The 27,230-nt window shown below is 52.0% G+C and overlaps 2 protein-coding genes across 5 annotated transcripts; both read left to right on the forward strand.

Moving 5' to 3' along the window:
• The first annotated feature begins 825 nt into the window (after positions 1-825).
• On the forward strand, positions 826-14,683 carry WDR24 (WD repeat domain 24). Of its 2 annotated transcripts, XM_054042747.1 has the most exons (11): positions 828-897; positions 2,755-2,925; positions 3,161-3,687; positions 4,816-4,993; positions 6,016-6,691; positions 9,455-9,570; positions 9,891-10,012; positions 11,100-11,204; positions 11,458-11,795; positions 13,019-13,203; positions 14,071-14,683. In XM_054042747.1, exons 3-11 carry the CDS (start codon positions 3,207-3,209, stop codon positions 14,237-14,239), a joined length of 2,370 nt encoding a protein of 789 aa, XP_053898722.1. In that variant the 5' UTR covers positions 828-897; positions 2,755-2,925; positions 3,161-3,206; the 3' UTR covers positions 14,240-14,683. The 2 variants fall into 2 exon arrangements, with proteins under 2 accessions (XP_053898723.1, XP_053898722.1); XM_054042748.1 differs by lacking the exon at positions 2,755-2,925 and having other exon boundaries at positions 826-897.
• Positions 14,684-16,036: 1,353 nt separating this feature from the next.
• On the forward strand, positions 16,037-25,383 carry JMJD8 (jumonji domain containing 8). 3 transcript variants are annotated; one of them, XM_054041984.1, is made up of 10 exons: positions 16,037-16,116; positions 16,535-16,685; positions 18,914-19,006; positions 19,723-19,771; positions 20,414-20,510; positions 21,079-21,147; positions 21,361-21,480; positions 21,632-21,699; positions 22,350-22,484; positions 25,205-25,383. In XM_054041984.1, exons 2-10 carry the CDS (start codon positions 16,576-16,578, stop codon positions 25,283-25,285), a joined length of 822 nt encoding a protein of 273 aa, XP_053897959.1. In that variant the 5' UTR covers positions 16,037-16,116; positions 16,535-16,575; the 3' UTR covers positions 25,286-25,383. The 3 variants fall into 3 exon arrangements, with proteins under 3 accessions (XP_053897959.1, XP_053897957.1, XP_053897958.1); XM_054041982.1 differs by lacking the exon at positions 16,037-16,116 and adding an exon at positions 16,237-16,295; XM_054041983.1 differs by lacking the exon at positions 16,037-16,116 and having other exon boundaries at positions 16,311-16,685.
• Positions 25,384-27,230: the final 1,847 nt, after the last annotated feature.

Below are 27,230 nucleotides of genomic sequence, written 5' to 3' on the forward strand. Positions count from 1 at the left end.
GAGAGGGCTCGGGGGTCGATTTATAGCGTCTAGATTAGACACGATAAATCGATCCCCACTGGATTGATCGCTGCCTGCCGATCCAGGGGGTAGTGTAGACATACCCTAAGATATAAACTTGTATCACTGATGTAAACAGATTAAGTGGAGGCCTTAAGGGTGCTCCAGAAACAATCAGTTGTAAATGGCCTTAGTTACTTGAAAGCCTTCCTGTGTACATGTGGGCCAGCCCATGGGGAATGGAGACTAGGGGTCTTACAGTGACATGTGATCATAACCATATAAAAGTAGTGAACATGAGGTATAGGGTGTCACACCCTAACATTAGCAAGGGAAGCCCTATCTTTAAGAAAACTAACTAGGAGACCCCAATGGGCATCAGGCCTAAGCCTAGCACAGGAATCCCTACCCTTAGTGACCCTAACCCTAGCCCAGGGAGCCTTTAGCCTACCCTAGCCTTAGTAATCCTAGCTGGGGAACCGCAACGGGCACCAAGTCTAATCCTAGTCCTGAAATCACTACCCATAGTAACCCTGACCCTAGCCTGGGGGCCCTACCTTCTGTAACCCCAGCTGGGGGACCCCAAAGAGCCCCTGACCTAACCCTAGCCTAGGAATCCCTGTACATAGTACCCCTAAATCTACCAGGGGAGACCCCTTAGTATCCCTAGCCCCAGCCCCCTTCTCCCCTCCACCCACCTCACCCTCTGCTGCACCTCCCCTGGCGGGCCCCAGCCCTGGCCTCCCTCCCAAGCCGCCAGCCCGCAGCCAATGGCTCCGGCCGGGCCTGGGGGCGGGGCGCTACCGGCGGCGGAAGGGCGGGCGGGGCGGAGCCAGGCGGCGTTTCCGTGCCGTGGCGGAGGAGCCGGCCGGGCCCAAAGTTGCTCCGTTTCAAGCGGTAGGTGCCGGGCTCGGCCCCCAGCCCGGGGCCCGCTTCCCCCGTGATTGTTGGGCCTGCTGCCCCTGCCCGAGCCACTCCCGCCCGGCGGGGGGACCGAGGAGAGGGGGCGGGGGGACGAAAGGGGGGCCAGGGGCTGCCGCGGGAGGGCGTGGGGGGTAAGGAAGAGAGGTGGGGGGACCGAGGGAGTGTGAGGGGCTAAGGAAGGGGCGTGGGGATCGAGAGGAGGGGGGGTAAGGAAGGGGCAGGACCGAGGAGGGGGAGTAAGGAAGGGGCAGGACCGAGGAGGGGTGAGGGGGGGTAAGAAAGAGAGATGGGGAGACTGGGAGGCCAGGGGGTAAGAAAGGGTCAAGGGGGGGGCAGGGAGACTGAGGGTAGGAGTTTGGGGGGGTAAAGAAGAGAGGAGGTGGGGACCGAGAGGAGGGGGCGGGGTGTAAGGAGGGAGCAGGGAGACTGAGGGGAGAGGGCAGGGGTAAGGAAGGGGAGCCATGGACTGCCAAGGGAGGAGGTGGAGATTAAGAAAGGGCTTGGGGAGAGCTATTCTAAGCAGGGAGACCCAGGCTACTAGCCCTCTTGTAAAGAGCCCCATCACCCCAAACCGTCCACCCTTCTGCTAGTCAACTGCCCTTCTCTGTAGGGAGCACCAGACCCATGGCTGTAAAGGATAGGCAACCGACTGCTTTGTTGTCTTGGCCCCCCTCTCAACGTGAGGTTCCAACCTTCAAGGCTGTGGTTGCCTGGAGAGGCAATTATATCGTTACTTTGCTGTATGCTTTGGGGCATCTTGAGGAACGTTAGGGGGCAGAGGGTTGTGTGAAACCAGAATGTGTTCCTCACTGAGGTTTAGCAGCATGCCAAGGCTCCTTCCCATACCCTCGGGAAGATCTCAAAAAGGATGAGAGGATTTAAATGCTGGTGAACAGTTATCTATAACACGGTTTCTCAACCCGGGGTGGGGACCCAAAATTGCGTTGCCAGAATGTTTCAGAGGGTCTTGTGGCAGTTCCCATCCCAAAGGGGTGGCTGGGCTCACCTCCCTGCTCCAGGCACTGCAACCTCTGGAATCCCACTGCCACTTAGATGTGTCCGGGTGGCCAAATTTGAGTGAGTGGCACTGCAACCCCATGAGTCAGCTCACAACTCCACTTCTACAATTTGGTCCCAGTGCTGCAACTCCAGAGTTTGCAATGCCTGGAGCGGAGAGCCAAGCCCAACAGCTCCACAGCACAAGAGCTGCCACTATGGGGTGAGTGCTGGGCAGGACCTGACTGAAACCCCACCCTATGGCCTCCACCCCCAGCCTATTTACGGGGTCCCGACAGGCCATATACATTTATAAATGGGTCGTGAGTCCGAAAAGGTTGAGAACCACTGATCTAAAACCTCAGCTTGGTGATCCTGCTGCCCTGACTTCGTATTGGTGCCAGTGAGAAAGCACGAGAACTGTGTGGGAGGGTGGCAAACATGGCTCTAAAATGAGGGATGCTTGGCATTTTCTCAGCAGAGAGGCCTAGGATGGGGGTTTGAACTCTAATTTCACTGCATTAGGTGGACCCTTCATGGTTGAGGTACGCTGTCAGTATGGAGAGCTTGCTCCATTGCTGCCTATGCTGTAGTTGTGTGGATAACAAACACTGCCTCCCTCTATTGCAGTCACTCTTCAGCACTAAATTCAGTATTAGAACAAAAATGAAATTCTTTCTCTGGTGCTTGCACCAATTTGGGCATTCTGACCTTATGATGAAGAAGTCTGCAGTCTAATCCTGTTATGTCTTGTATTACTGAACAGCTCATTGGCTCACTTCTGTCCTTATCCCTGCATTTTGCCTTCTGAGGGATTCTTCTCTTGCTTTACAGGCCCTTACTGACAGCTTCAGCAAGAGTTGTTCCTGCAAGTGGGGTATTTTCTCAGATATTTGAATTAAGAAGGAAACTGAAATCTCTGAAAGGTTAACATGGACTTACTGGAAAGTACATGCAGGGAGTGACCAAAGAGACACCAGGGCTGAATCTGAGCTACTCTGTTAAGTAAGTGGCTGTGCAGTAGTTTCTGTAGTTAAAGACTGATTGATTAATGTGATCAGGGAAAATGATATGCAAGTCCAGTTGGAACAGTAGAAAGAGAATCCTAGATGCTGCATAAATTAATTCATTTGCTTTCAAGAAGGTTTTAATGAGGTCTGTAAGCAGTTGGTGGAAATGGACTCACCTGTGAGAATGCTGCATGTGGAGATATAAGTCTCAAAGCCTTCTCTTTGGGCAGGGCATCCAGTGGTGTCTAAGGAGAGGAAGTCACACAGAGGACAACCATGGAGAAAATGGCCAGGGTTACCACAGCCCTTGGTGGCAACACCATCACTGGACGTACCATGTTCTGTCACCTGGATGCCCCTGCTAATGCCATCAGTGTGTGTCGTGATGCTGCTCAGGTGGTGGTAGCTGGCCGCAACATCTTTAAGATCTATTCAATAGATGAAGATCAGTTTGTGGAGAAGCTAAACTTGCGTGTTGGCCGTAAGCCATCCCTGAACTTCAGCTGTGCTGATGTGGTGTGGCATCAGATGGACGAGAACCTGTTGGCCACAGCAGCTACCAATGGTGTGGTGGTGACCTGGAACCTCGGGAAGCCATCCCGTAACAAACAGGACCAGCTGTTCACTGAACACAAGCGGACAGTTAACAAAGTGTGCTTCCATCCCACTGAGGTGTATATGCTCCTCAGTGGCTCCCAGGACGGCTATATGAAATGCTTTGACCTACGCAAGAAAGACTCTGTCAGCACCTTCTCTGGTAAGGGCTCTGGCCATGTCTACAATGCAGAGCCTATGCTGGGATAGGCTGCATAGTGTAGACACAGTGTTAGCCGACAGGAGAGGAGTTCTTCCGGTGTAGTAACGTCATCTTCCCATACAGTGTTAGCTAATGTGACAGAAGAGTGCATCTGTCGGCATAGCTATGTCACTAGGGCTGTGGTTTTTTTCACACTCGTAACCAACATAGCTATGCCAGTATAAGTTTTAAGTTTAGACCAAGCCCCAATCTTGGGCCCACTTGGCCAGTGTTCTGTGCATTAGGATGCTTATTGCATATGCTGCAGGCTGGAGTTGTCAATTATCACCTTAAATAAGGGGAAACTACCAGACAATCCCCTATGTTCCAGGCCTTTGTCCCTCTGATCTCTTTGTGCTTCATTGTGGTAAAGATTTACCCCTTCTGGGGCTATGATGATCCAAGCAAGGGATCGGGGGACAGAGTCCCTGCTGGTGGAACTTCTAGTCTGTAGTAGCCAGTGATGTAAGCCTATGTCATTATCATCTGGGGTCTCAGGCTCACGACATCCAGCTTTTTGGTCTGATTTGAAAATTGTGTGTAGCCGATGTCTAGAGCTGCATTATCTGTGTCAGTTGTTAGGGTGGTGTTAGAGCTGTTGGGGGAGGGTGGATCTACTTCTCATTGTCCTTGAATCATACCCTCTTCCCACCCACATCCCAACTCAGTTGCCCATATCTGGTGCCTTGAAGTCTGGGAGCTTAGGAAAGCAGCGGTTTTGATACCCAGTCAATAACTGTGTCAAGGGAGATAGACTAGGACAAAAAAAGTGTGACGGACAGGTGCTGGATTGACAGCACTGAAGTTCTCTATTTATGGACTACGTAGGGCAGAGGCAGTGCCAGCTTTGCAAAGGAAACTGTTCTGAACCAGAGTGGTCACTGGTTTCCCTTGAAGCATTAGTAGAGGTGATTTCTGCTTTTCCTACACCCAGGGTGCACTGGGCTGAGTCCAGGAGAGAATCAAGCTGGCCTGCCATTGGCAGCTTATTGTAAACCCTGTCTAGCAAATATGAGTGTTAGCACCACCAGGGGGAATGACTTTGCTGGGGCCCTGTCGGATCTGGTCTACGTTCCTATTGTCCCTCAGGCCAGTCGGAAAGCGTGCGCGATGTGCAGTTTAGCATCCGTGATTATTTCACCTTTGCTGCAACCTTTGAGAATGGGAACGTGCAGCTGTGGGACATCCGCCGGCCAGACCGCTACGAGAGGATGTTCACAGCTCACAATGGGCCTGTTTTCTGCTGTGACTGGCATCTAGAGGACAGGTATGTGCTATACCTACCACCCCGGTTGAGCCCCGCTCTGCTCATGGCAATCACTCTCTTGTCAAAAAATTCCTGAAGGTGGTGCCCTCACACAGTGGTTCTGTGAAAACTGTCCAGTGGGGTGCTGAGAACTTGATGGGCACATGGCTCTCTCCTGAATATTGGACGGAGCAGCGTGGCTTATAAAACAAGTCACTCTTGCTGTTCTGTGGGATAGCCAGCATTAACTAGTAAACCAGAAGTGAGCTGCTGGAACTGGGCAATATCAGGTATGTCCAGCGTGTTTCACCAACTTGATCAGCTCAGGGAGTGAGAGAGCTGCTTTAAAACACAGATTGCTTGTGTCTTAGGCACGTTTGCCATCCTGCCATTAGGTATAAACTGAGATTCACCAGGAGGAAAAGTCAGATTTCCCAGTAAATAATTAATTTATACTAAAAAAAATGTTGCATGCAACTCCTGGACCCTGAACAGCCTCCTGGAACTCCTTGTCCATCTCCTGCTGGGGAGCTATCTTCACAAGCTGAGAGAAGCACAAAGTACCTAAAATTAGCCTTTTTGTCCTCTGCTTTTATTTGTGGGGGGGAAGAGGGGAATGGAAGCCCCTCTCATTTTCACTGACTGAAATGCAAAGGGCAGTTTGCCTTAAATCAGGGAAACCAAATTTTCTCAACCAGGGGTGGAGGGCCTCATCTAATCTGAATAAAATGGAAGATATTGCATCCTTCCTTTAGTTTAATATGCAGGTGTAGTTGTAAGAACTACAGGTCCCAGCATGCACAGTTCCCTTTTGATATGGTTGGAATCTGCACGCTGGGACCTGTAGTTTTGGTGAGCTATGCCTCCATGCTAAAAGAGAGGGTGCCCAAAGCCTGTGCTTGTTTAGTGCCATGTAGCTGGCAGGCAGCACTTTGACCACCTGTAGCCTAAAAGGCTTGCGTAAAAAGCCAATAATCCAAGATCAACTTCCAGAACATTTCTCCAGTAAATGTTTCTGCTTGTTCCTTTCTCCCTCCTGCCAGGGGCTGGCTGGCGACAGGAGGCCGAGATAAGATGGTGAAGGTCTGGGACATGAACACCAACAGGGCCAAAGAGATCTACTGCGTGCAAACCATAGCCTCCGTGGCGAGGGTCAAGTGGCGGCCTGAGTGCAAGCACCACATCGCCACCTGCTCCATGATGGTGGACCACAACATCTACGTGTGGGATGTGCGGCGCCCCTTTATCCCGTCCGCCATGTTTGAAGAGCACAAGGACGTCACCACGGGTATCGTGTGGCGCCACCTGCACGATCCCTACTTCCTCCTCTCGGGCTCCAAGGACAGCACCCTTTACCAGCACATCTTCAAGGACGCCAGCCAGCCCATTGACAGGGCCAACCCTGAGGGCCTGTGCTACAGCCTCTTTGGGGACCTGGCCTTCGCAGCCAAAGAAAGCCTGATCTCCTCCGACTCCAACCGCAAGCCCTACATCGGGGACAGGCGGCATCCCATCTTCTTCAAGCGTAAGCTGGACCCCACGGAGCAGTTCGAATACATCTCTTCTTCCAGTGCCCTGAGTGTCTTTGAGACAGACCTGGAGAGCGGCAGCATGGATTGGTTTGTGAGAACGGCCAAGCAGTATGTGCTGGCGGGGAGACCCCTGGCAGAGCTGTGTGACCACAATGCCAAGGTAGCCAAAGAGCTTGACCGTGACCAGGTACGTGCAATCCTCTAACAGCCTGTGGGAAGGGAGAGGCAGGCTCTGCTTTTTATTAGCTAAGCCTTCAAGCCAAACTGGATGGCATAGGAAGCGTTGATTGTATGTATAGACAGATACCATAGACATAAACTGTGGAGACAGGTCATGCGGGCTGCAGAGAATGTCTGGTTGTCTGCTGCCCTCTAATGGGAACAGCTATGCATAGTGTAAATGTACATACATTTATTGCATCTCTGTACTCAGCATGAGCTGTTTCTGGCTGCTAATGTTTGTTTTGACAGGGTGTCTCGTGAAATCTCATTGGCCAGATTAATGCAGATTGGTTTGGAGGGAGTCCTGTCAGAAGGACTGTCCGTGCTGCCTGGTGGGAGCAATGGCAAACTGCAGAGCACTGAGCTGGGGAGAGGAGAGGTGACTGGTGAGGTACTGCAGGCCTCCGTGTCAGCTCTGTCCTTATTTAACATCTTTGCTCTGGAACAGAGAGTAACCTGCACTTTCATTAAATTTGTAGGTGATGCTAAATTGGGAAGAGTTGTGAGGACAAGGAAATGATCCTAAACTGGATTTAGATCAGAAATGTAGGGAGAAAACAATACAGTGAGATCCCCCTTGGGCAAATGGTGGTGGGGACAGAGTGTGAAGAACGATCCTCCCCATACAGATTCAGTGGGGGTGGAGGGGAACCTAACAGAATGCAGAAAAGGTGTTAGATGGGCTACAACACCACCAGATCCTAAAGACTGGTCCCTGCTGCAGAGGAAGGGGAAAAGGTCTCTTACTGATATGCTAGACCTAGTGATCTGTTCTGAGTCTAATACGATTCAGTATTTTCATTAATGACTTGGATGATGGAATGGAGAGCATGCGTACAAAATTTACAGATGACACCAGGCTGGGAGGGGTTGCAAGCCCTTTGGAAAACAGGATTAAAATTCAAAATGACCTTGATAAGAGAATTGGTCTGAAATTAACTTGCACGCTAAAGGAGAGGGATAGCTCAGTGGTTTGAGCATTGGCCTGCTAAACCCAGGGTTGTGAGTTCAGTCCTTGAGGGGGTCATTTGGGGATTTAGCTGGGGATTGGTCCTGCTTTGAGCAGGGGATTGGACTAGATGACCTCCTGAGGTCCCTTCCAACCCTGATATTCTATGATTCTATGATAATAAAAACAAGTGCAAGATAAATCACATGCACAAATACAGAAGGGGAACAACTGGCTAGGCAGCAGTAATGCAGAAAAAGATCTGGGAGTTACAGTGGATCACAAATTGAATATGAGCCAACAGTATTTTGCAAAAATGCAAATATTTGGGGTGTATTAACAGGAGTGTCATATGCAATACGTGGGAGGTATTTGTCATGCTCTGTTCCACAGTTATGAGGCCTCAGCTGGAGTAGTGTGTCCAGTTTTGAGCACCACACTTTGAGAAAGTTGTGAGCAAATTGAGGAGAGTCCAGTCTAGAGGAAAACAACAAAAATGATGAACGGTTCAGAAAACCTGAGCCAGGAGGAAAGGTTAAAAAGCTGGGTGTGTTTAGAGTCTTGAGACAAGACTGAGGCGGGACCTGATAACAATCTTCAAATATGTTAAGGGCTGTTACAAAGAGGCCAGTAAACAATTGTTTTCCATGTCCACTGAAGGCAGAACAAGAAATAATGGGCTTAATCTGCAGTAAGGGAGATTTAGGTTTGATATTAGAAGGTTTTTCCTAAGGATAGCTAAGTACTGGAATATGTTACCAAGGGAGCTTGTGGAATCCCTGTCATTGGAGGTTTTTAAGAACAGGTTGGACAGACACACTTGTTAGGGATGATCTAGGGTTAGTTGGTCTGGTCTCTCAGTGCAAGGGGCTGGATTAGATGACCTCTTGAGCTCTATGTTTCTATGATTCAATGTTCTAGATTCAGTAGTTGGTAAATCCCTGAGTATGGAAGCAGGGTTAGTGCTGGGAAGTGATTTGGAAATGTAGCTTGCCCAAGGGTTAAGCTCTTTCTGTTGTTTCTCTTTTACTTTCTTTCCTCAAGAGTTGTTGCTGTGAGATGAGATGTTCTCCACTCCCTGCTAAGGCCACAGGCAGAAATGCACTGTCATCAGTGTGTACCTAGCCCCTGCTAATTGGGGGCTGACCTGTGTCCTGTAGTCAGAGCTGTTCTGTCTTTTCTCCTCTCCCTTTGTCTCTGTCACATCTACTCCTCTTTAGATGTTTCTCTCCTGCCGTCCCCTCTACTACAGAGTGCCCCTTGGTGCAGTGGGTCTTACCTTGCTCCTGCACAGGAGGAGCAGAATAAAATGGATAAGGAGCAGAGGTAGTATTGTCTGGACTGGGCACAAATTCACTCATGTGCAAGGAGAGTTAAAAATAATGTAGAGCCCAACCAAGCACTGTTTGTGACAAGAAACTAACCCAAAGTAGAGCTCAGATCCCAGCACTCTGAGGGTGTTCTGATCCAGGGCCAGACTTGAGCTTGTCCCTCCTCGCGTAGCTGTGCCGATGTACCTGCACTGCTTGTGCTGTCTTGGGTTGCTGCCAGTTCTGTTACCTGAGAGGGCAGGAAAGATCTAGGCAACATTGCAGGGTGGATAGAAACTCTACATTGCAGCAGGTCCCCTCCCTACAGACACCACTGGTGAGTCTGTCAGCTTGGGCTCTGAACTTATGCTCCAGAAACCAACTTTCTGATGATGTTGCCTTGTTTGACAGACAGTGGTAACAATCTAACCCTTCCCCTCCTCCCTTCTCTCTCTCCCCCTGGGGGCAGGTTGCCCAGACATGGACAATGCTCCGAATTATTTACTCCAGCCCTGGCACTGTGCCCTCTGCTAACCTGAACCACAGCCTGGGGAAAGGCAGTACCTCCCTCCCACTCATGAACAGGTGAGCAGTCTAATCACGGCATCCCCTGACATGGCCCTGTTGGGAGGAAGTGGATGGGGAGGCCTGCACTGGCATACAGGGGATATGTGGAAACTTGACTGGCCGATACTAAAGGGGGAACCATTCTGGAGATGGCGTCTTACACCAAGTTAGAGTCATTGCAGAGGAACTGGTTACTTCCCACTGATCTAAGTCAGATGAGCCTTCCCAGAGGGCCATCTCCTTCATTCCGATCAGTTGAAAGCAGAGTGGCAGCTGCTACTACGGCTTCTTTCAGCATGAGAAAGAAACGGGCTAATGTGGCTTGGCTTCTTTCCCAGCTTTAACCTGAAGGACATACCATCTGGGATAGGCAACGAGTCCAGATTGGAGCGCAGCAAAGGAGAGAGCCGATCCGAAAACATCCTCATGGATTCTTCCTCCACCTTAATCAACAATGATGGTAACATTTCAACAGCGGGGTAAATGGAGCGTGCCAGTGGCTAGCTCGGTAATAGGAGTCCAAAATGCTCACTGTTTGGGGTACAATCCAGACAGTGAGGGGTTAAGTCACCGCCTGCCCTGTAACCTTGGATGCCTCAAATGCTTTGTTACTGTAACTCCCTGCTTGGGACATTCACAGTCAGCAACAAGCACGACCCTGTCAGCCTGCCAACAACACGCCATCACGCTCTGTGGTCTCTAGCTGCCTTGGTTACTACTCGCAGGGTGACCCCAGCACCCTCCCAGTCATCTTCCCTGCTCCTAGCAGAGTGATGGCCCACAGCTACCCTTAACTGTGCCGGTGTTTCTCCGCTCTCAGGTATTGCTCTGGTCCTTTTGAGCCCAACTACCAGCCAGCAATTATCACAGACACTCTTTTTGTCTTGGTTATTGTTAGCAGGTGACACAACCTCTCACTGGTCTGCATTGCACCATGACACCATCATCCTGTTGGGATGCAGTTCTAATTCCAGTTAGTGCTCCCCCTCCCGGGGAACTCTGTCCCAACAACACCAGCCAGATCATGGTTGCAGAACCTCAGGCATTTTGATCAGTGAACGTATAAATTGTCTGCAGATCATTGGCCCAAGTCTCTTGAGGCTGGATTCTGTCACTCTGGAACGTGGGAGGATTGGGATGGGACAGTGGATAGAGCAGAGAACTGGGAGTCAGGACTGCTGGGTCTTGCCCCAGCCCTGTCATTGTGACATGCTTGACATATCACTTCCCACACCTGTGTGCCTCAGTTTTCCCATCTGTGGAAGGGACAATGCTGCCGCCCTCCCTCTATGAAGCACTTTGAGGTCATTGGATAGAAGGTGCTTTACCAATGCAGAGCACTGTGCCTGTCTGTCCCACCTCCGCTCCAGCCCCAGGTCAGTTTGCTGAGGGTGAGTTGGCAGCTGGGCTGTGGTTTGTGAGCAGCCTGCATTTTCTGCCATAGCAGCACAGGAAAGTCCGACAAGCCCTACTCCTGTAGGGGTATCCTGACTTGTCTTCTCTCTCTGTCTCTCTCTGCTTCTCCTCACCTTTCCGTGCTCATCCAGAGAATGAGGAGACAGAGGGCAGCGACGTCCCTGCGGACTATCTCCTGGGGGATGTGGAGGGGGATGAGGATGAGTTGTACATGATGGACCATGAGAATCCCCATGGTGAGTTTGTTGTTCTGTGAATGCACACGCATGACTGCAGTGCAGCTGGGTCTCAGCAGAAGTTGCCTGTATGTACTCACTGCACTGGAGAGGATGCCAGATCCCTCCTTGACTCCTTTATCTGGTGGTGGTGTAGTTGTGTCTGTCCCAGGATATTAAAAGAACAAGGTGGGTGATATTACCAAAACCACCTTGTGTCGCCTTTATCCATGGCACTACCCCTGCTCACTGAAGAGGGCTTGTCTCTTTGCAGCCGAAGAGCAGGAATACATCCTCCCCCAGGAGGCCTTCCCTCTGCGCCATGAAATAGTGGACAACCCCTCAGCCCTGGACCACCTGCAGGACAAGGCAGACTCTCCTCATGTCAGTGGCAACGAGGCTGAGACTGTGTCCCTGACGCCTGTGGAGTCCTTCTCCCTCATCTCCATCTCCCACTCACTCTATGAGAACCGCCTGCCACCCGACTTCTTCAGCCCCATCGTCCGGGACATGCTCCTCTTCTATGCTGAGCAGGGGGATGTGCAGATGGCAGTGTCCGTGCTCATCGTGCTAGGCGACCGGATCAAGAAAGAGATCGATGAGCAAACCCAGGTATAGCGCTATAGGGAGGAGCAATTCCCAGAGAGAGGCTTCTTCAGCAAAGCTGCTGCATATCCTTCCCCAGCAAACAGGGTTTGGAGACTCTCATAACAATCCTTTGTATTTATACAGAGTCTTTCATCCAGAAGACCCCACAGTGCTTTGCAAACTCTCGAGCTTGAAGCACCAAGCACAGATGGGGGAAGGCATTCCTGATACACTAACTGAAAGGGAGGTGGTGGGTGTTGGCAGGGCCGGCTCCAAACAAAGCAAAACAAGCTGGTGCTTGGGGCGGCACATTTTTAGGGGTGGCTTGGTCGGCGCCAGAATGCCGCCCCTAAAAATGTGCCCTGGCCGCCCTAGCTCACCTCCGCTGCTGCTGCCGCTCGCGCGCCACGGTGCGCGAAACAGCTGATTCGCACGCCGCTACTGGCCCTCCCTCCCAGGCTCTCAAGCCTGGGAGGGAGGGGGAGCAGAGACGCGCGAATCAGTTGTTTCACGCGCCACGGCCGCTCGGGGTCTCCCCCTCCCTCCCAGGCTCTCAAACCTGGGAGGGAGGAGGAGATCCTGAGCGGCCGCAGCGCGTGAAACAACTGATTCGCGTGCCGCTGCTCCCCCTCCCTCCCAGGCTTGAGAGTAATTAAAAAATGGGGGTGGGGGGGTGGGCAAAATTGTTTTTGCTTGGGGCGGCAAAAATCCTAGAGCTGGCCCTGGGTGTTGGTCAAGGGCCTAGTCTGGTAACCTGTTCCCACGCAGCTTGGGAGCGCTGTGCTGGAGAATTGTCACAGAACATATAGTAAGACCAAGCCACTGTAAATGAATAAGAAATAATGTTTCCAGCTGGAAAGGTACCACTGAGCAAGGAGTCCAGTTAGGCCATCAGTCTTACGGACTGTGAGTTAAGAATTTCTTGGGAGCAAAGTGAATCATGCTTTTGGCTTTAGTTTCTCTCTGAGACAATACAAAGGCAGAAAGCTGCAGAGATCAGATCTCTTTTGGAATGTTACCATCCCAGCTAGCTGTGTGCTGTAGAATAATCAATGCATGAAGTAGCTAGATGGTATACCCTTCTGCACCCCTCCTTGTTTGGACTAACATTTGATAGCCCCTTCTAAAGCTGATTTAACCTGAGACTGGAGTCATAGGGAGGGGGTTTGGGTTCAGTAACTTTGCCCACAGACCCTGATGTGAACCAAGACTAATTTAGGTGTTTGCCCTCCCCCCGCCCACCCCAGGAGCACTGGTACACCTCCTATATCGACCTGCTGCAGCGCTTCCAGCTCTGGAATATCTCCAATGAGGTGATCAAACTGAGCACATGCAGAGCCATCAACTGCCTCAACCAGGCTTCCACCACCCTGCACATCAACTGCAGCAACTGCAAGCGGCCGATGAGCAACAAGGGCTGGATCTGTGACAGGTGAGATGCTTTAGGGTGGAGGGGGAGTGCGGTGGGTGCCTTCATTTTGCAAGGGTTTGTCTGGAGGTAGCTAATGCATTATCTTGAAGTAATGTAATCTCTTGCCCAGTTCAGTTTCCATTATTATTATTTGTTTGTACTCCAGTAGCACCTAGAGGCCGCAGTGGAGCTCACCCTATTGTGCTAGGCACTGTGCATACACCTACAAACAGGTCCTGCCCTGAAGAGCTTACTCTAAATACACCAAACACAAGGTAGAGGGAAAACAGAGGCAGAGAGAGGTGAAGTGACTTGCCCAAGGTTACACACCTGGCCAGTGGCAGCACTGGGTATAGAACCCACGTCCCCTGGCTCTCAGAGCACTGTCCTAACCACTGAACCACACTGCAGAATGGAAACACAGTCTGCTGTTGGGGATCCCTTGTGATCACTAACGATCTGTGCTGATTCTGAATGGTAAACAGTCTCCCACGTGTGTTCCCAGCCTGACCTGGGTTAAAGCTTCCTTCCCATGGTTCTGTTGCTTCTTTATAAGCTGTTTGATTTGTAGTTGATTTCATTGGTGTGAGGCACCCAGTGTTGGGCCCAAATATTATGTTTTTCCTGCTCTTTTGGGTTTCTGGTTTATAAACTCCCAGCCTTGTGCCAGCCAGGGCTGATGATGATACTGAAGGAGTTAGAGTTTTGAGGTGTGGGCAGGGATTGACTGACCTCACACCCTGAGGAGTCTGCATTGATTGGAGGGGTTCCTTGATCCAGCTGGGAGCTGAGTGGTACATGCCAGAGTTTCACTGCCTGAGCTGGCCACTTGCCCCAGAGTGCTTTCTCTGCAGCTGATTCACCTGTAATCTTCTCTCTCTGGGCCAGGTGTCGGCAGTGTGCCAGCATGTGTGCTGTGTGCCACCATGTGGTGAAGGGCCTGTTTGTGTGGTGCCAGGGCTGCAGTCATGGTGGCCACCTGCAGCACATCATGAAATGGCTAGAGACCAGTTCACACTGTCCAGCGGGCTGTGGTCACCTGTGCGAATACACCTGAACTGAAAGGAACCAACCCTCAGCTGATGAGAGGTGGGATTCAGTCCCTGACCTGCTTGGAACCAACAGGAGATTGATCGCTGGAGCCTCTTCTTGGATGGAGGTTTTGGAGGAGAGGTTGTCTTGGATTTTAGAGAGGAGGCACCTCTTGCAGTATGCTATCCTTGAACAGGATTGAGAGTGAGGCTGACTTTGCATAGGGAAGGTTGTTCCTCAGTGCTTGAAATACAGCAAAGCCTGCAACATCCAAGAGCCTTCCTGGACAGTTTTTCCTAGTCATTGTCTTCTATTTATTTTTGACTGGAGTGTAAATAATTTTGTATTAAAGGTACCAGAATATCGTGTAAACATAGTTCTTTATAAACCAATCTAATGAACAAGACAGTCTGAGCCGGACTCTGAGCTACACCTTGATTTTTATACTGAATAAAAAAAGAACAAAGTAGCTTCAGTGAGTCACTTGTTTCTATGCAGCTGCCCACATTGAATACATCCAAGAACCCTGCTTTGTTCAGCTCTGGCTGCACGTGCATAGCATCTTGGCTGATGCTCCTTGTGGAAAGGAATCTAATGATCAGTCCTGACCACAGTCTAATAGGCAACAATTCTTGGGAAAGGGAGTTTTTAACCCGATTCCCCAGCCCAGCCCCTAAATGCTGAGCATAAGGTAACCTGCAATTTCCTCTGGAAAAGGAAAATCAGACAGATTGCATGCTTCATAATGAATAAGGCACCAGCCTCTGGAGACTTAGGGAACAGTCCTGATTAATTCACCAATTCACTTGTGATTTCAACTGAACAGCCTCTTGTTCCTGGGGCATCTGGGGAGCTGAGACTGAGGCCTTGGGCTGAGCAGAATCTACTTAGTCCCAGAGCTAGGAGTCAGGAGTCACCACCCTGGTGTATGTGCTTAAACAAGTCACTTAACTTCCCCAAGCCTCCATTTTCCCAATCTGTTAAATGGGCCTAAGTATCAAACTACTTTCAAAGGGAACCAGTTAAGAATGAATGTTTATACAGTGCTTTGAAAATGCCAACTATACAGCTATAAAGGCCCCCAAATTGGCTAGAATGGGGGGGGGGGAAGGACGCCCCTTTGGAGCAGATGCTACCACCCTGTCCTCAGGGTCATAAACTTGTACAACTTGCCCAATGAGCACCTGCATTGAAACCCTGATTAGCATGACCCACATTGTACTGACTTTCAAGTTATCTGTGCTTCTTGATGAGCCTCCTGCACAACCACACCACCTCTCTCTTTTGTGGATGCTGGCAGGAGCACATCCTAGGCTCCTGCTCTTCTTGAACAGAATCCTCCATCCTTGGGCCCCCTAAATACTTTCACAGCCACAAGTTCTTGACATCCTTCCTCTAGCCCCTTGCCATGCTGGCCCAGCATAGGAGGGAAAAAGCAGCAGCAACCAACTAGCTTTTGCTTGTACTGATCCAGGCTGGGGTCAGTCTGAGAAAACCAGGTGGAAAAGGGGGGACCACAAGCACATACATAGGAGGGGAAGAGTCAATGGGGCAGAACACAGGCTAGAGGGGTGCAAAGCAGGTGGAGCTAGGCCTGAACCATGAAATCCCCCCTGCTGAGCAGGGGTGTTTGGCCTGTGGGAGGATGGGCTCTTGGTTCAGCCCATTTCCGGCTCTGAGACTAGATGTGGGTTAGCGGCTGGGGACGTTTGTCAATGGCTGCTGGGTAATGTAGTCACCAGGTCCCCTGTCCAATAGCAGCACGCGGCATCAGCCTCTCTTCCCCTTTCACCCCTTTGAGGGACCACGAATGGAAGTGTCTCCCAGATGCCTGCTGGGTAATGTAGTCCGCAGGCCACCAGCCCACGCAGCAGCACGTGGCCTTCACAGCCACCCTGCCAGGTAGTGCTGAAAGGCGTCGGTGCGCGCGAGTCCCCGGGGGGAGGGGAGGAGGCTGTGACATGCCTGGAATACAGCTCCCAGAATGCAATGGGGTGGGGGGGTGCTCTAGGCTGAGACTTGCCGGCATCTGCAGCCGCACACACAGAGAGAGAGAGAGAGAGCTGAGCTGAGGCGTGGTGGTAGGGGCTGGAGGGGCCCTGGGATGTGGGAGGCGATACATGCAGGGCGAGGGAGGAGGGTTAAAAGGTCAGATAGGGATACAGCAGGTATTAGCCTAGAGCTGGGGTGGGGAGTTAAATTCAGAGAGGAGGTGGAAGGGAACGAGCCAGAAGTGAGCCAACAGCTGGATTGATTCCCCTGCTGGCATTAGGGTATATTAGAGCCTTTAACATCCTGTCCTGCACTGTTCTCTCCCTAGCTTTTCTAGCCTGCTTCTCTGAGAGAATCTGACACCCCCAGATGGCGGAGGGCTGCTGGAGGCAGATGGGATCGTGGTGGCAATTCCTTCTCCTCTACATCCCATTGTCGCTGTCTGGAGACTTAGATTACCTGGAAGGAAATGGGGGCTGGTAAGTAGGCAACCCATGCACACAAGTATTTTCTCAGTCTCTTCTGAGATCTAAAGTGTCAGGTCTGGTCCACGTTCCCTCAGTGGATTTGCTGCCATGCAGAATGCTATGTTGACTCATGAGAGGTGGTCAGGGAAACCTCCAATGCTGAAAGAACCAGGTCCTATTTATCACAATGTCAATACCTTGCCACTCTCTCCACTCTGATCTTCACTGCATTCTGCTTGTTTCCTGACAGCTGGAGAATTATATATTACCTGGAGGTTTGTATCCTGAAAGGAGGGTCTGTTGTTGACTGCTTAGCGTTTTGTAAGCAGGCCGTTGATCACCTTTTCCCCCAGGCATGGTCTTGGCCTGTGTCAGGAGAACTAGCTCTGCCTAGATGGCTCAGCTAGAGGCAGAGTTGCCTAGGGAGTAGAGTGAAGTACTAAGGATCGGGAAACCTGGGCTATGTTCTTGGTTCTGCCACTGACTCGCACTATAACCACGGGCAGGTCGCTTATCCATTCCATGCCTCAGTTTCTCAAATTGTTGATCATGATAATGGGATTTCCCTGCCTCCTGGGGGTTGTGAGGATCAATTCATGAATGTGGAGTGGCTGGGAGCAAGGCACTGGAGAAACTCAAAGCGTTATTGAGCGTATAATGCCGAGTGCTCTTGTGGAGATGTCAAAGGCAGAGAGAAGGTTAGGTTTAGAAATAAAAGGAGGAAATCTGGCCAGGGCTTAACGAAACGTGGAATGATGGCATTTTGAAATGGCTTATGTGGGGAAGGATTTCTCCACATCCCCCTACCCCACACTCAATGTGCAGCGGCACTCAAGCAAACAGTGTTGGGAATCATTAGGAAAGGGATAGATAATAAGACAGAAAATATCATATTATCTCTGTATAAATCCATCTTAAATATTGTGTGCAGATGTGGTCACCCCATCTCAAAAAAGATATATTGGAATTGGAAAAGGTTCAGAAAAGGGCAACCAAAATGATTAGAGATATGGAACAGCTTCCGTATGAGGAGAAATTAGTAAGACTGGGACCTTTCAGCTTGGAAAAGAGACGACTAACGGGGGGATATGATAGAGGTCTATAAAATCATGACTGGTGTGGAGAAAGTAAATAAGTGTTATTTACTCCTTCTCATAACACAAGCACTAGGGGTCACCAAATGAAATTAATAGGCATCAGGTTTAAAACAAACACAAGGCATTTCTTCACCCAACGCATAGTCAACCTGTGGAACTCCTTGCCAGAAGATGTTGTGAAGGCCAAGACTATAATAGGGTTTACAAAAGAACTAGATAGGTTCATGGAGGATAGGTCCATCAATAGCTATAAGCCAGGATGGGCAGGGATGGTGTCCCTAGCCTCCATTTGCCAGAAACTGGGAATGGGCAACAGAGGATGGATCATTTGATGATTACCTGTTGTGTTCATTCCCTGTAAAGCACCTGCCATTGGCCAGTGTCAGAGACAGGATACTGGGCTAGATGGACCATTGGTCTGACCCAGTGTGGCCGTTCTTATATTCTTATATATTAGGTGAGGCTCTTGAATTCTTTCTCCTTCTCCCCAGCCACGGAGCTTGGTTTAGTTTGAAACCAAGATTGAAAAGGCCCATAAGAACACAGTCCATCCCCGCACATTGGCAGTATCTAATGCCCTAGACACAGTGTGCATTGGGGTGGAACTGTTGCTACCTCTGCTCTTAGCCTAGTTCTTAGCCAGTTGATTGAAGGAGCAGATACTTGGAGGGTCAGCAACCTCCCATGAACGGACTCAGACCAGGCATTCCCTGGGGGAGAGCAGACCTAGCTTGGAGTTGCCATGGAGAGAGAACTGGGCTTACAGCCTTGTTACTTATCACAACGGGCCAGTGGGCCAATCAGTGCCCCTCCTGCCATCTGCAAGGGGCTGACTAGAATATTTTGTTCCTCCTTTAAAGTGGCTGCCCCTACGGAGCTATCATGGCATCAGTTCCTTGATGCTCCCCACTGAGAAATCTGACAAATTCCCCAGGCCTCTTTCCATTGCTATTGCAACCCTTGGCACTGACCCCAATGTTGGAGTTAGTGTCTCTGGGTTAGAGGGGAAGGGAGTTGGCAGTGACCAGGTCCGATCTCCCCCTGCTTGGGTTGCTGATCCTTCTGGGGCTGATGTCACTTGCTGGGAAATGCTCAGGCTGGCAGTGATTGACGCCGAGGGCTCTGTCCCTTTCCCCACCCCAGGCTGACGAACAAGTACTTGGCTCTGATGGAAGAAGACCACTGCACTGTGGAGAGGAGAGACGCTTCCCTGACCTACTCCCAGTTCATAGACCAGTAGGTGTGCTGCTTGCTTTGCTCTCCAGGGCTCGACCAGCCCCTTTCCTGTACCCAGCACTGCATGCAACCAGCATGGCTATTACTGGGGGAGAGAGGGGGATTCTCTGGGGTCTTCCCCTCAACATGCCTCCACAGGGTCCTAGCTATGCACAGGTCATTATGGAAATCTCATGGCACCCACAGGGGTGCTGGATACCTTGGAACCAGTTAGGAATGGGGTTCTCTGTCAGCAGGCAACTTGCAGATCAGTGACCATACAACAGAATCTGATCAGAGCTTTCCAGCTGCTGCTAGGAAGAGAAGTGACTCCCATAGCGAGTCCCACAAGCCCAGCTTCTCCGTTAGCCCTCTGCTGACCCAGCAGCGTGCCAGCACAGCGCATGCATCCCCACGCTGCCTGCACAGATATCTCTCCTCGCCCCCCGGAGGTCCCATGACCTAGATCTGCCCTTGAGATGGTCTGTGAATGTGGCTGTCCTCAGCTTGCCCACCCACTGCCACTGAAGGTGCAAAGAATTTGAGTCTGAGCACCGAACAGCTCAGCCCATGTATCGGTCACATAAATCTGTTGCAGAGGTGGTAACAGCTGAGTTTCACTGCAGCTAACACTAGTACTGTTAACCAAGGGCTCTGATGGGAGTGAGCTGGGTATGTAGAATGTGCCAGGTCCCAGGGAGCCAGGAAAGTGTTTAATTTCCTTCTGTGTTTTCCAGATATGCCTTTTCCAGGCCTGTTGTTATCCAGGGGATCACGGACAACTCGGTAAGTGCTCCATGCTCCCAGCTGTGATGTGCCCCTCCAGCCTGAGCCATCTCATTGTATGTAGGGAAACAGCCCCTTGGAGCCTCTCCGGCCTTTCCCCCAGACCAGGCTTAGTAGCCATGTTTGCCCTCCTGGCAGCCAGGCACATGCTCTGTATCTGGCTGGGAGTAACTTCTGCCAAAAGTGGAGATTGACAGTAGGGGACGCCATGATTTCTATTGATACTGACACTCCCTTCTCAGTCACATGGCTGCAGGGTGATGGGAAGTGGTGAAAGAGTTGAGCTGGGGGGGGTTCTGAGTGGAGACCGTCAGAGTAACCCAGGGAATCCATTTGGGAGGGGAGGGGAGGAGAGTTCCCCTCCCCCCCCACCCGATGGATTCTGGAGCAGCCCCCCAGGATCCATTCTTAAGCAGGAAGCTCCATCCCATGGTGGCAACTGGACCAGCCCCAGGGCATCTCTGCATTGGTCTGTGTCCAGTTGGATTTGGGAACAAGAACGGCCATCCTCTTTCGCTGGCAGCTCGAAAGCCAGATCTAGAGAGGAGGGCTGTCCTGTCGCTGCGTGGGGCCCCCCCCAGGCCACGCTCCAAGCACCTCTGCCTTTCCAGGGCCCTTGTCACCTCTGCTCTGTGCTTGCAGGAATTCCAGGCGCTCTGCACGAGGAACAAGCTGCTGGCAGAGTTCGGGGACCGCCTGGTGCGTCTCAGCACTGCCAACACCTACTCCTACCATAAAGGTGCGGGGCTTGGCTCCGGGGCACATGCGCTGAGCTGCATTCTCACTGGGCTGGCTGTGCGGTGGGGGGCTGCTCCAGAGAGAGGTGGGGGGCAAAGAGGGGACAGACAATGCCTGTCTGCTTGGTCTCAGCCAATGCCTCCCTTCCTGCTGCCATGGCTGGTTGGTGACAGAAGATCTTGCCTGAGGCCCTGGATTTCGTTGTCCAGGGAACACAATAAGCCAGCCTTGCTCCTTTGCCTCCTCTCTCTTCCTGGCCAAAACCCCACTCTGTGCTCTTGGGCAAGTCGCTAGCCTTTGCTGTGCCTCGGTTTCTCCAGCTGTGAACTGAACACAATAGCACTTAGTCCCGGAGCTCTAGCATTGCACTTGGGCCGGGGGGAGGGTTTCAATGTTGCTCATTGGCAGGACAACAGGGACTTCCAGGCTGCTGGGCTGTGGCTCTGCAGGGGGAATGAGCTGGAGGAGGGTGGAGTGTTAGAGCCCTGCTGTGCCCCCTCGGCCCTGGCTGGGAAGGTAGTTCACACACCTTGGGGAAGGGCAGCCGTGAACTCTCTCCTCCCTCGCAGTGGACGTGCCATTCCAGGAGTACGTGGAGCACCTGCTGGAGCCTCAGGACCTGGCCTCCCTGGGCAGTGGTGAGTAGAGGGTTCCCCTGTTCAGGCTCTCCATGCACCCTCTTTAGTGCTCTGCCTCAGATTCATCTGTGTGGCTGAGAAATCCAGTTCTGGGTGGATTCCTAGGGGCCACCTCCTGGCCGGGGTTGTGCTTCCCTCCCCAGCCTGCATGCCCAGACAGACCAGAGCTCGTGCTCTCTGGGGGTTACCGATGTCTCTTTCTCCCCTCACCAGAGACACTCTATTTCTTTGGAGACAATAACTTCACTGAGTGGGGCTCCCTCTTCCAGAAATACATGCCGCCTCCGTTCCGGATTCCAGGCACCAGCGGGGCCTACAGCTTTGGGATCGCCGGTCAGTACCAACCTGGAAAGAGATGAGGGCAGGGGGAAGGAATGGACTGTAGGGGAATCCTTCCCAGGCTTAGATGGACACGTCAGCCCAGAAGCAATGGCCTATCCAGGCATGGTCCATCTGATCCCATCTCTGGTCTGTTTGCCCACAGGCTCCGGTTCTGGGGTTCCCTTTCACTGGCACGGCCCGGGTTATTCAGAGGTGATCTTCGGCCGGAAGGTGAGAGCTGGGTGGGGAGTGGATTGATTTACGGACCCTGGAAAAAACAGATGTTTCCCCGTCCATGGCCCTGCTGTGGAGCAGAGCACCCTCCTAGCAAAGTGGGGATTTGATCCAGGCAGCGGAGCATAGACTGTGCTAGGCCAGAGAGGACCCATGATCCCTTCGGCCTAAGGTGCTGTCTGCTGCAAGTGGCTGAGTCCTGAGGCTTTGGAGGAATGGGATATTTCCCCATAATGCATCTGGCCACTTGTACACACTGAGGGCCAGCGGTGGAGGTTCCTTGGTGGCCCCTGTGTTCCCTGGACCCCACTGTGCTAGGTGCTGTACGCACACAGAACAAGACAACAGTCCATACCCCAGAGACCTTGCAATCAGGCAGTGAGGTTCCTGTTCAGGTGTGACCCTCATGGGGGCATCTGGAAGAGCCCTAGCAGTTCCCCTTAGACAGCCACCCTCACATCCTTTCCAAGAGGGGAGGGAAGAAGGGGAACTGCTGGGCTTTGGGGGTAGGGAAGAGGGGTGCACCCATGAGTGGGGAGGAGGGGGGAGCCCACCCTGCAGGGAAGTAGAGATTTTCAGGTCTGCGGTGAAAGGGGACCCCATGCTAGGCAGAGCGGGGTGTTTGCTAAGAGCCCCTCTCTTTGCAGCGCTGGTTTCTCTATCCCCCTGAGAAAACCCCCGAGTTCCACCCCAACAAGACAACTCTAGCCTGGCTGCTGGACACATACCCATTTCTGCCGCCAGAGGACCGCCCTGTGGAGTGCACCATTCACCCTGGCGAGGTCAGTCCTGCACCCCAGGGCCCAGTGAGCCAGACAGCTGACCCCCTGCTGCAGCTGCTCAAGGGACCTGTGGAGTGCATCAGCTTGGAACGCCAGGGGCTTTGTGTCCAGAGAGAGCAGAGGGGGGAAGATTCTCTGGTGCTGCATAAGCAGCAGGGACCCTGACACCACAGTGTCTGGGATGGGATCCAGGAACCCCAGTACTGAAGCCAGGCTCTCAGAGGACCAGGAATCCCAATGCCAGCACCTTTGCACCAGAACCAGGCTGCACGGTGACCAGGCATGCACACCAGACAGAAGGCAGGCTGTCACAGGAGCAGGTCCTGGGGCTGGGCTGGAGGGGCACCAGTCCCCTGATGCAGGCATTACCATGGGGGAGGCAGGCTGGGAGGTGTCACGGGTGGGACAGGGGAGAAAACCGTTGAGAGTTACAGGCAGTGCCCAGCCAGGCCAGAAGGGGGAGCAGAGGTAAATGTGCAGAGAGAAGTGTTGGATTAAAGCTCAGCAAAGAGAGGAAGGATGGGCCAGTGGGTTGGGCACTAGCCCAAGAGTTGGGAGATTGGGGTTCGATTTCCTGCTCTGCTCAAGGCATCCTGTGTGAACCTGGACAAGTTCTGTAGCCTCTCGGAGGAGGGGAAATACATCAGAGATTGCAAGGTGCTCAGATACTGTGGTGATGGGGGCCTGCCAGGTACATGTCAGAGCTGGCATCTGTTCGTAGCTGGCTATCTGACATTACACAAGTCTCAGTCTCTCGGGGCCTCAGCTGAGAAATGCGGACAGCACTTCCTACCCCCTGGGACTGTGGTTGGGCTCACTTGGCAATGCTGAGGGACTCAAATATTAGAGAGAGGTGTGCCATAAAGAAACCCTGAATGTTATGACATTGCATTTTGGCCCTCTTTAGTTTCATCTGTCAGAGGATCTCAAAGCACTTCATCTATAAATACATATGCACACACACTAAAGAATTCAGCCACACACCCTAGCTCGGGAGGGAGGTCACTACCAGTAATTCCCTTTTACAGATAGGAAAACGAAGGCTGAGAGATGGGGGACTTGCCCTGCCCCCAGCGGAGCTGCCTCCACGCTGGTGTGCGTGAACAAGTGATGGAGGAGTGACCTGCTGCGTAGCCTGTCTGCTACCCTGCCCCCCTTGTGTTTGGCTGCATTGCCACTTGGAGCTGCACATTTGGCACAGTTCGCAAGATGTTTGCAGGAGCAGAAATAGCTGTGTTCTCACCCACGCTGCCAGCTGGCTCTAGCACAGCTGTAGTGCCGTGGGCGGCAAGGAGAAGAACCGTGGGCCTCAGGACACCGACTGGCCCCTCTCTAGAATTGCAGTCACACAGTCTACAGCTCTGGGGCAGTATTCCCTCATTAACTCTGTATAAAACTATTCCTGGCTGCCTTTGTGGGCATGTAGATTATCTGCACTGTAACACAGGATGCAGTCAGCTGTCAGTGTCTCTCTACTCGGCCACTGAGAGCACCTGTGGCCCTTTGGGTGAGGTACAGCCATTGTTTGGTGCTCACACAAATCTCAGTCTAAATAAAATGGGATAAAAGTCCAGACAGAGCCCATGAAGAGCAGCACATCAGCTGCTGGCCAATGCTGGCTCAGTGCTGAGGCATTAGCAAGGCCGTGTGCCAATGAGTAAATACCCAGCTCTCAGCAGGGGCCTGTTTTCGGGGCAAATCAAATGGGTAGAGACACCACAGAGGAACAGCGAGGAGCAGTCGCAGCCACTTGGTACCTCTAATAACCAGCCACCAACTCACTGGAGATCCCCCTCGCTCAGGGTTTCATGCTACTGTCCAGCACATAGTATCACAGTGCCTTCTGTGCAAACGCCATAGTGATAAAGTCCCTAGCAGCCATCAGCCTCCAGGTTGTAATAAGAGGGTGGGGGCTACTAGCTGTCTTCCACTGAAGCCAATGGGAGTGACTTCTGGGATGATTTTGGCCTAGCCTAGCTGTAGAAGCTCGCTTATATGTGGGAGCAGGCGGTAGCAGCTTTCTGCAGCACAAGATCTGATGAGCCTTCTCGCAGGGGAGGGCTGAGGCCTGTGTGAACCACTGCTCTAGAGCCATGGAGCACCAACAATTGAAAGGGGCTTGGGAGTGCATACCCTGCCAACAGAGGGTCCTAGTCTGATACAGGACAAGTGTGAGTAGCAGCATCGAGACAGCATTGGCTGCAGATTGAATGCCACTCCCAGGAGGCAGGGATGGTCAGAAAGGAGGGGCCCTGCAATGGTTAGGGGTAGAGGGGTAAGTGCAGAAGCCAGCTGGTGAATGAATAGGGAGGCTGGGCTGAGCACTGCCCTTGCTTTAACTATGACCCTCTAGTTGTGAGCACTAAACAGAGCATGTGGCCCTTGCCTAGCACCTATACGGACGCAGAGGCTAAACCACAATGCCTGGGGGAGCTGGAGTCCGCATGGACACACAGCACAGCTGACTCACCCTGCCACTGTCCCACCCTTAATCCTCCCCCACAAATTTGCTATGGAGTGGACAGGCCTATTCAGGGGCATTATGATGTAGGCAAGTGGCCAGTCAGCCTGAGAGAAACTCTCACTGGAAGCTCAAGTCACGGCTGCCAGCCGATTTCAACAGCTAGAGCCCATGCAAGAGGGCAGCTGTATCAAGGCTGCACAGCCAGTGAAGGACCAGGCAAGCAGCTCCCCCTCCCCTGCTTCTGTCTCCTCTGCAGGTGCTGTATTTCCCTGATCGCTGGTGGCATGCCACCCTCAACTTGGACACGAGTGTCTTCATCTCCACCTTCCTGGGGTAGCAGCTCAGGGCTCTGCCTACCTGCCAGCCATTCCTCAGGAACTGAATTGTTCACTTCCCTCCCTCCAAAGCCCTGGGATTCTGCTGGTGAATTCTAGCCATCTCTCTCCACTATAACCCTGCAGGCAGAGTTGGACTCGGGGAGTGGGGCTGATACAGCTCTAATCCATCTAGGATTGATCCTGGTCTGTGTGAGCACCCCCACCATTCTGTGATGCAGCAGCTGCTGAGGTTGGGTTGGAGGGAGGAACCTGTCCCCTTTCTCCCATACAGCTGGTGGCATTTACTGCTGTACTTACAACTCTGCACTTTGTTCCTCAGCTCCATGAGCCTGCCTGCTCACCCCCCCCCTCCTTCACATCCTCTTGGTGTTTCTAAGGCCTTGGCTACACTGGCACTGTACAGCGCTGCAACTTGCTGCGCTCAGGGGTGTGAAACCCCCTCCCCCCGAGCGCAGCGCTGTAAAGCACCAGTGTAATCAGCGCCCGCAGCGCTGCACGCTATTCCCCTCGGAGAGGTGGAGTACATACAGCGCTGCGAGAGAGCTCTCACAGCGCTGGCGGCGCGACTACACTCGCGCTTCACAGCGCTGTGAATTCTCAAGTGTAGCCAAGGCCTAAGATCTGAGGAACAGAGTCCATGGCAGAAGGCAGCTTCTGGCTCAAGCCTGGTCTCTAGGCAGGAGTGACATTATGATGTAGGCTCTTCTTTAAATAGACCATTGGTCAGTAGCACAGAACCAGCCACTCCAGCTCTAGAGCTAAATCGCCAGGCATGGGGCTTAGTCTAGCCTCAGATGCCCTTGTATCTGCCCTTGGTGACCCTCCCTCAGCAGCTTTGCTGAGAGCTCATTTCCTGGTGCTCATTCATGAGTGCAGGGGAAAATTGAAGGATCAGTTTCTGTTACCCAGGAATCCCCTGCAGCTGGGGGTGGTTGGGCCGGCTTTCACTTGAATGTTAATATACAAGCAGCAAAGGATACTTGAAATAAGAGTTTAGGTTAGTTATTGGGATTTTCCTATTTCAAGTCTGGATTAAAATAACTGCCTTATCTCTGCACTTGTCATGACTGCCTTAGCATTGAATCCTACCACACCATAGCCAGCCTCTGACATAAGCAGCTGCTACTTTTCCTCTCATTTACTCTTGGCCCCCAGGGATGGTGGCAAATTCATCCCTGCTCTGCCATGCCCAGGATTATTCCACGACTGAATCTGGCTTAGGAGTTATTTTCACAATTGTTGTCCCCCGTCCCCGACAATGCAGAGCTTTTAGTGCTTTTCAACCAGCACCTTACACACAGAATCTGACTACACTGCAACTGGGAGGTGCGAGTGCCACATGCATAGATGGGAGCTAGCTTTGGTCAAGTAATAGCAGTGAAGCCACACCCACCATGAACCTCTAATACCTAATCAAGCAGCCACTGCCCATGCTGCCACTATCCTTCCTCAAACTGGATCAAATCTAGCTCAGCTATGTCTACACAATCACCCCTCCTAACTGCAGTGCACAGACCCAAATAGCCTTATCTTGGTTCTGCAAGTGGGGAAACTGAGGCAAGGATTTACAGATCCAGGGCAAGACTAGAAATAGATTCCTGCCCCAACCCAGAGTCCCTTCCATTGTAATGAGCACAGACCACACTGCCTCCCAGTAACACACTGTTAGAATAGGTCTTCTTGGGCTAGTCTGCACTAAAGGACAATTCTGCAAAACTGATGCAAGCTAGGGTGTTGCTCGACAGCCCCAGATAGCTCTGCATGGCATTTGGCTCCGTCAACCAGTATGTAGGTCACACAGTGCAGCTGCCACCTTGCAGGCAAGGCCTGGCCCCGCCCAGCAGTTGTGAAATGGCACGAGGCCCTTGTCCAACTGACTCTGGAAGCAGTCAAGATTGAACACTGGGTGCCTTGAAAACAAATCTGAACAAACGGTCTCCATGC

This window comes from Malaclemys terrapin, chromosome 10 (genome assembly GCF_027887155.1).
Source record: "Malaclemys terrapin pileata isolate rMalTer1 chromosome 10, rMalTer1.hap1, whole genome shotgun sequence".
In the NCBI taxonomy this organism is placed as follows: Eukaryota; Metazoa; Chordata; order Testudines; family Emydidae; genus Malaclemys; species Malaclemys terrapin.

Bases quoted from the DNA above. Each gene is read 5' to 3' on its own strand.
- WDR24 (XM_054042748.1), top strand. From the start codon at position 3,207: ATGGAGAAAATGGCCAGGGTTACCACAGCCCTTGGTGGCAACACCATC. The intron at 3,688-4,815 runs GTAAGGGCTCTG...ATTGTCCCTCAG, and splicing joins CTCTGTCAGCACCTTCTCTG to GCCAGTCGGAAAGCGTGCGC. The intron at 10,013-11,099 runs GTAACATTTCAA...GTGCTCATCCAG, and splicing joins CACCTTAATCAACAATGATG to AGAATGAGGAGACAGAGGGC.
- JMJD8 (XM_054041984.1), top strand. From the start codon at position 16,576: ATGGCGGAGGGCTGCTGGAGGCAGATGGGATCGTGGTGGCAATTCCTT. The intron at 19,007-19,722 runs GTAGGTGTGCTG...TGTGTTTTCCAG, and splicing joins TACTCCCAGTTCATAGACCA to ATATGCCTTTTCCAGGCCTG. The intron at 21,700-22,349 runs GTGAGAGCTGGG...CTCTCTTTGCAG, and splicing joins AGGTGATCTTCGGCCGGAAG to CGCTGGTTTCTCTATCCCCC.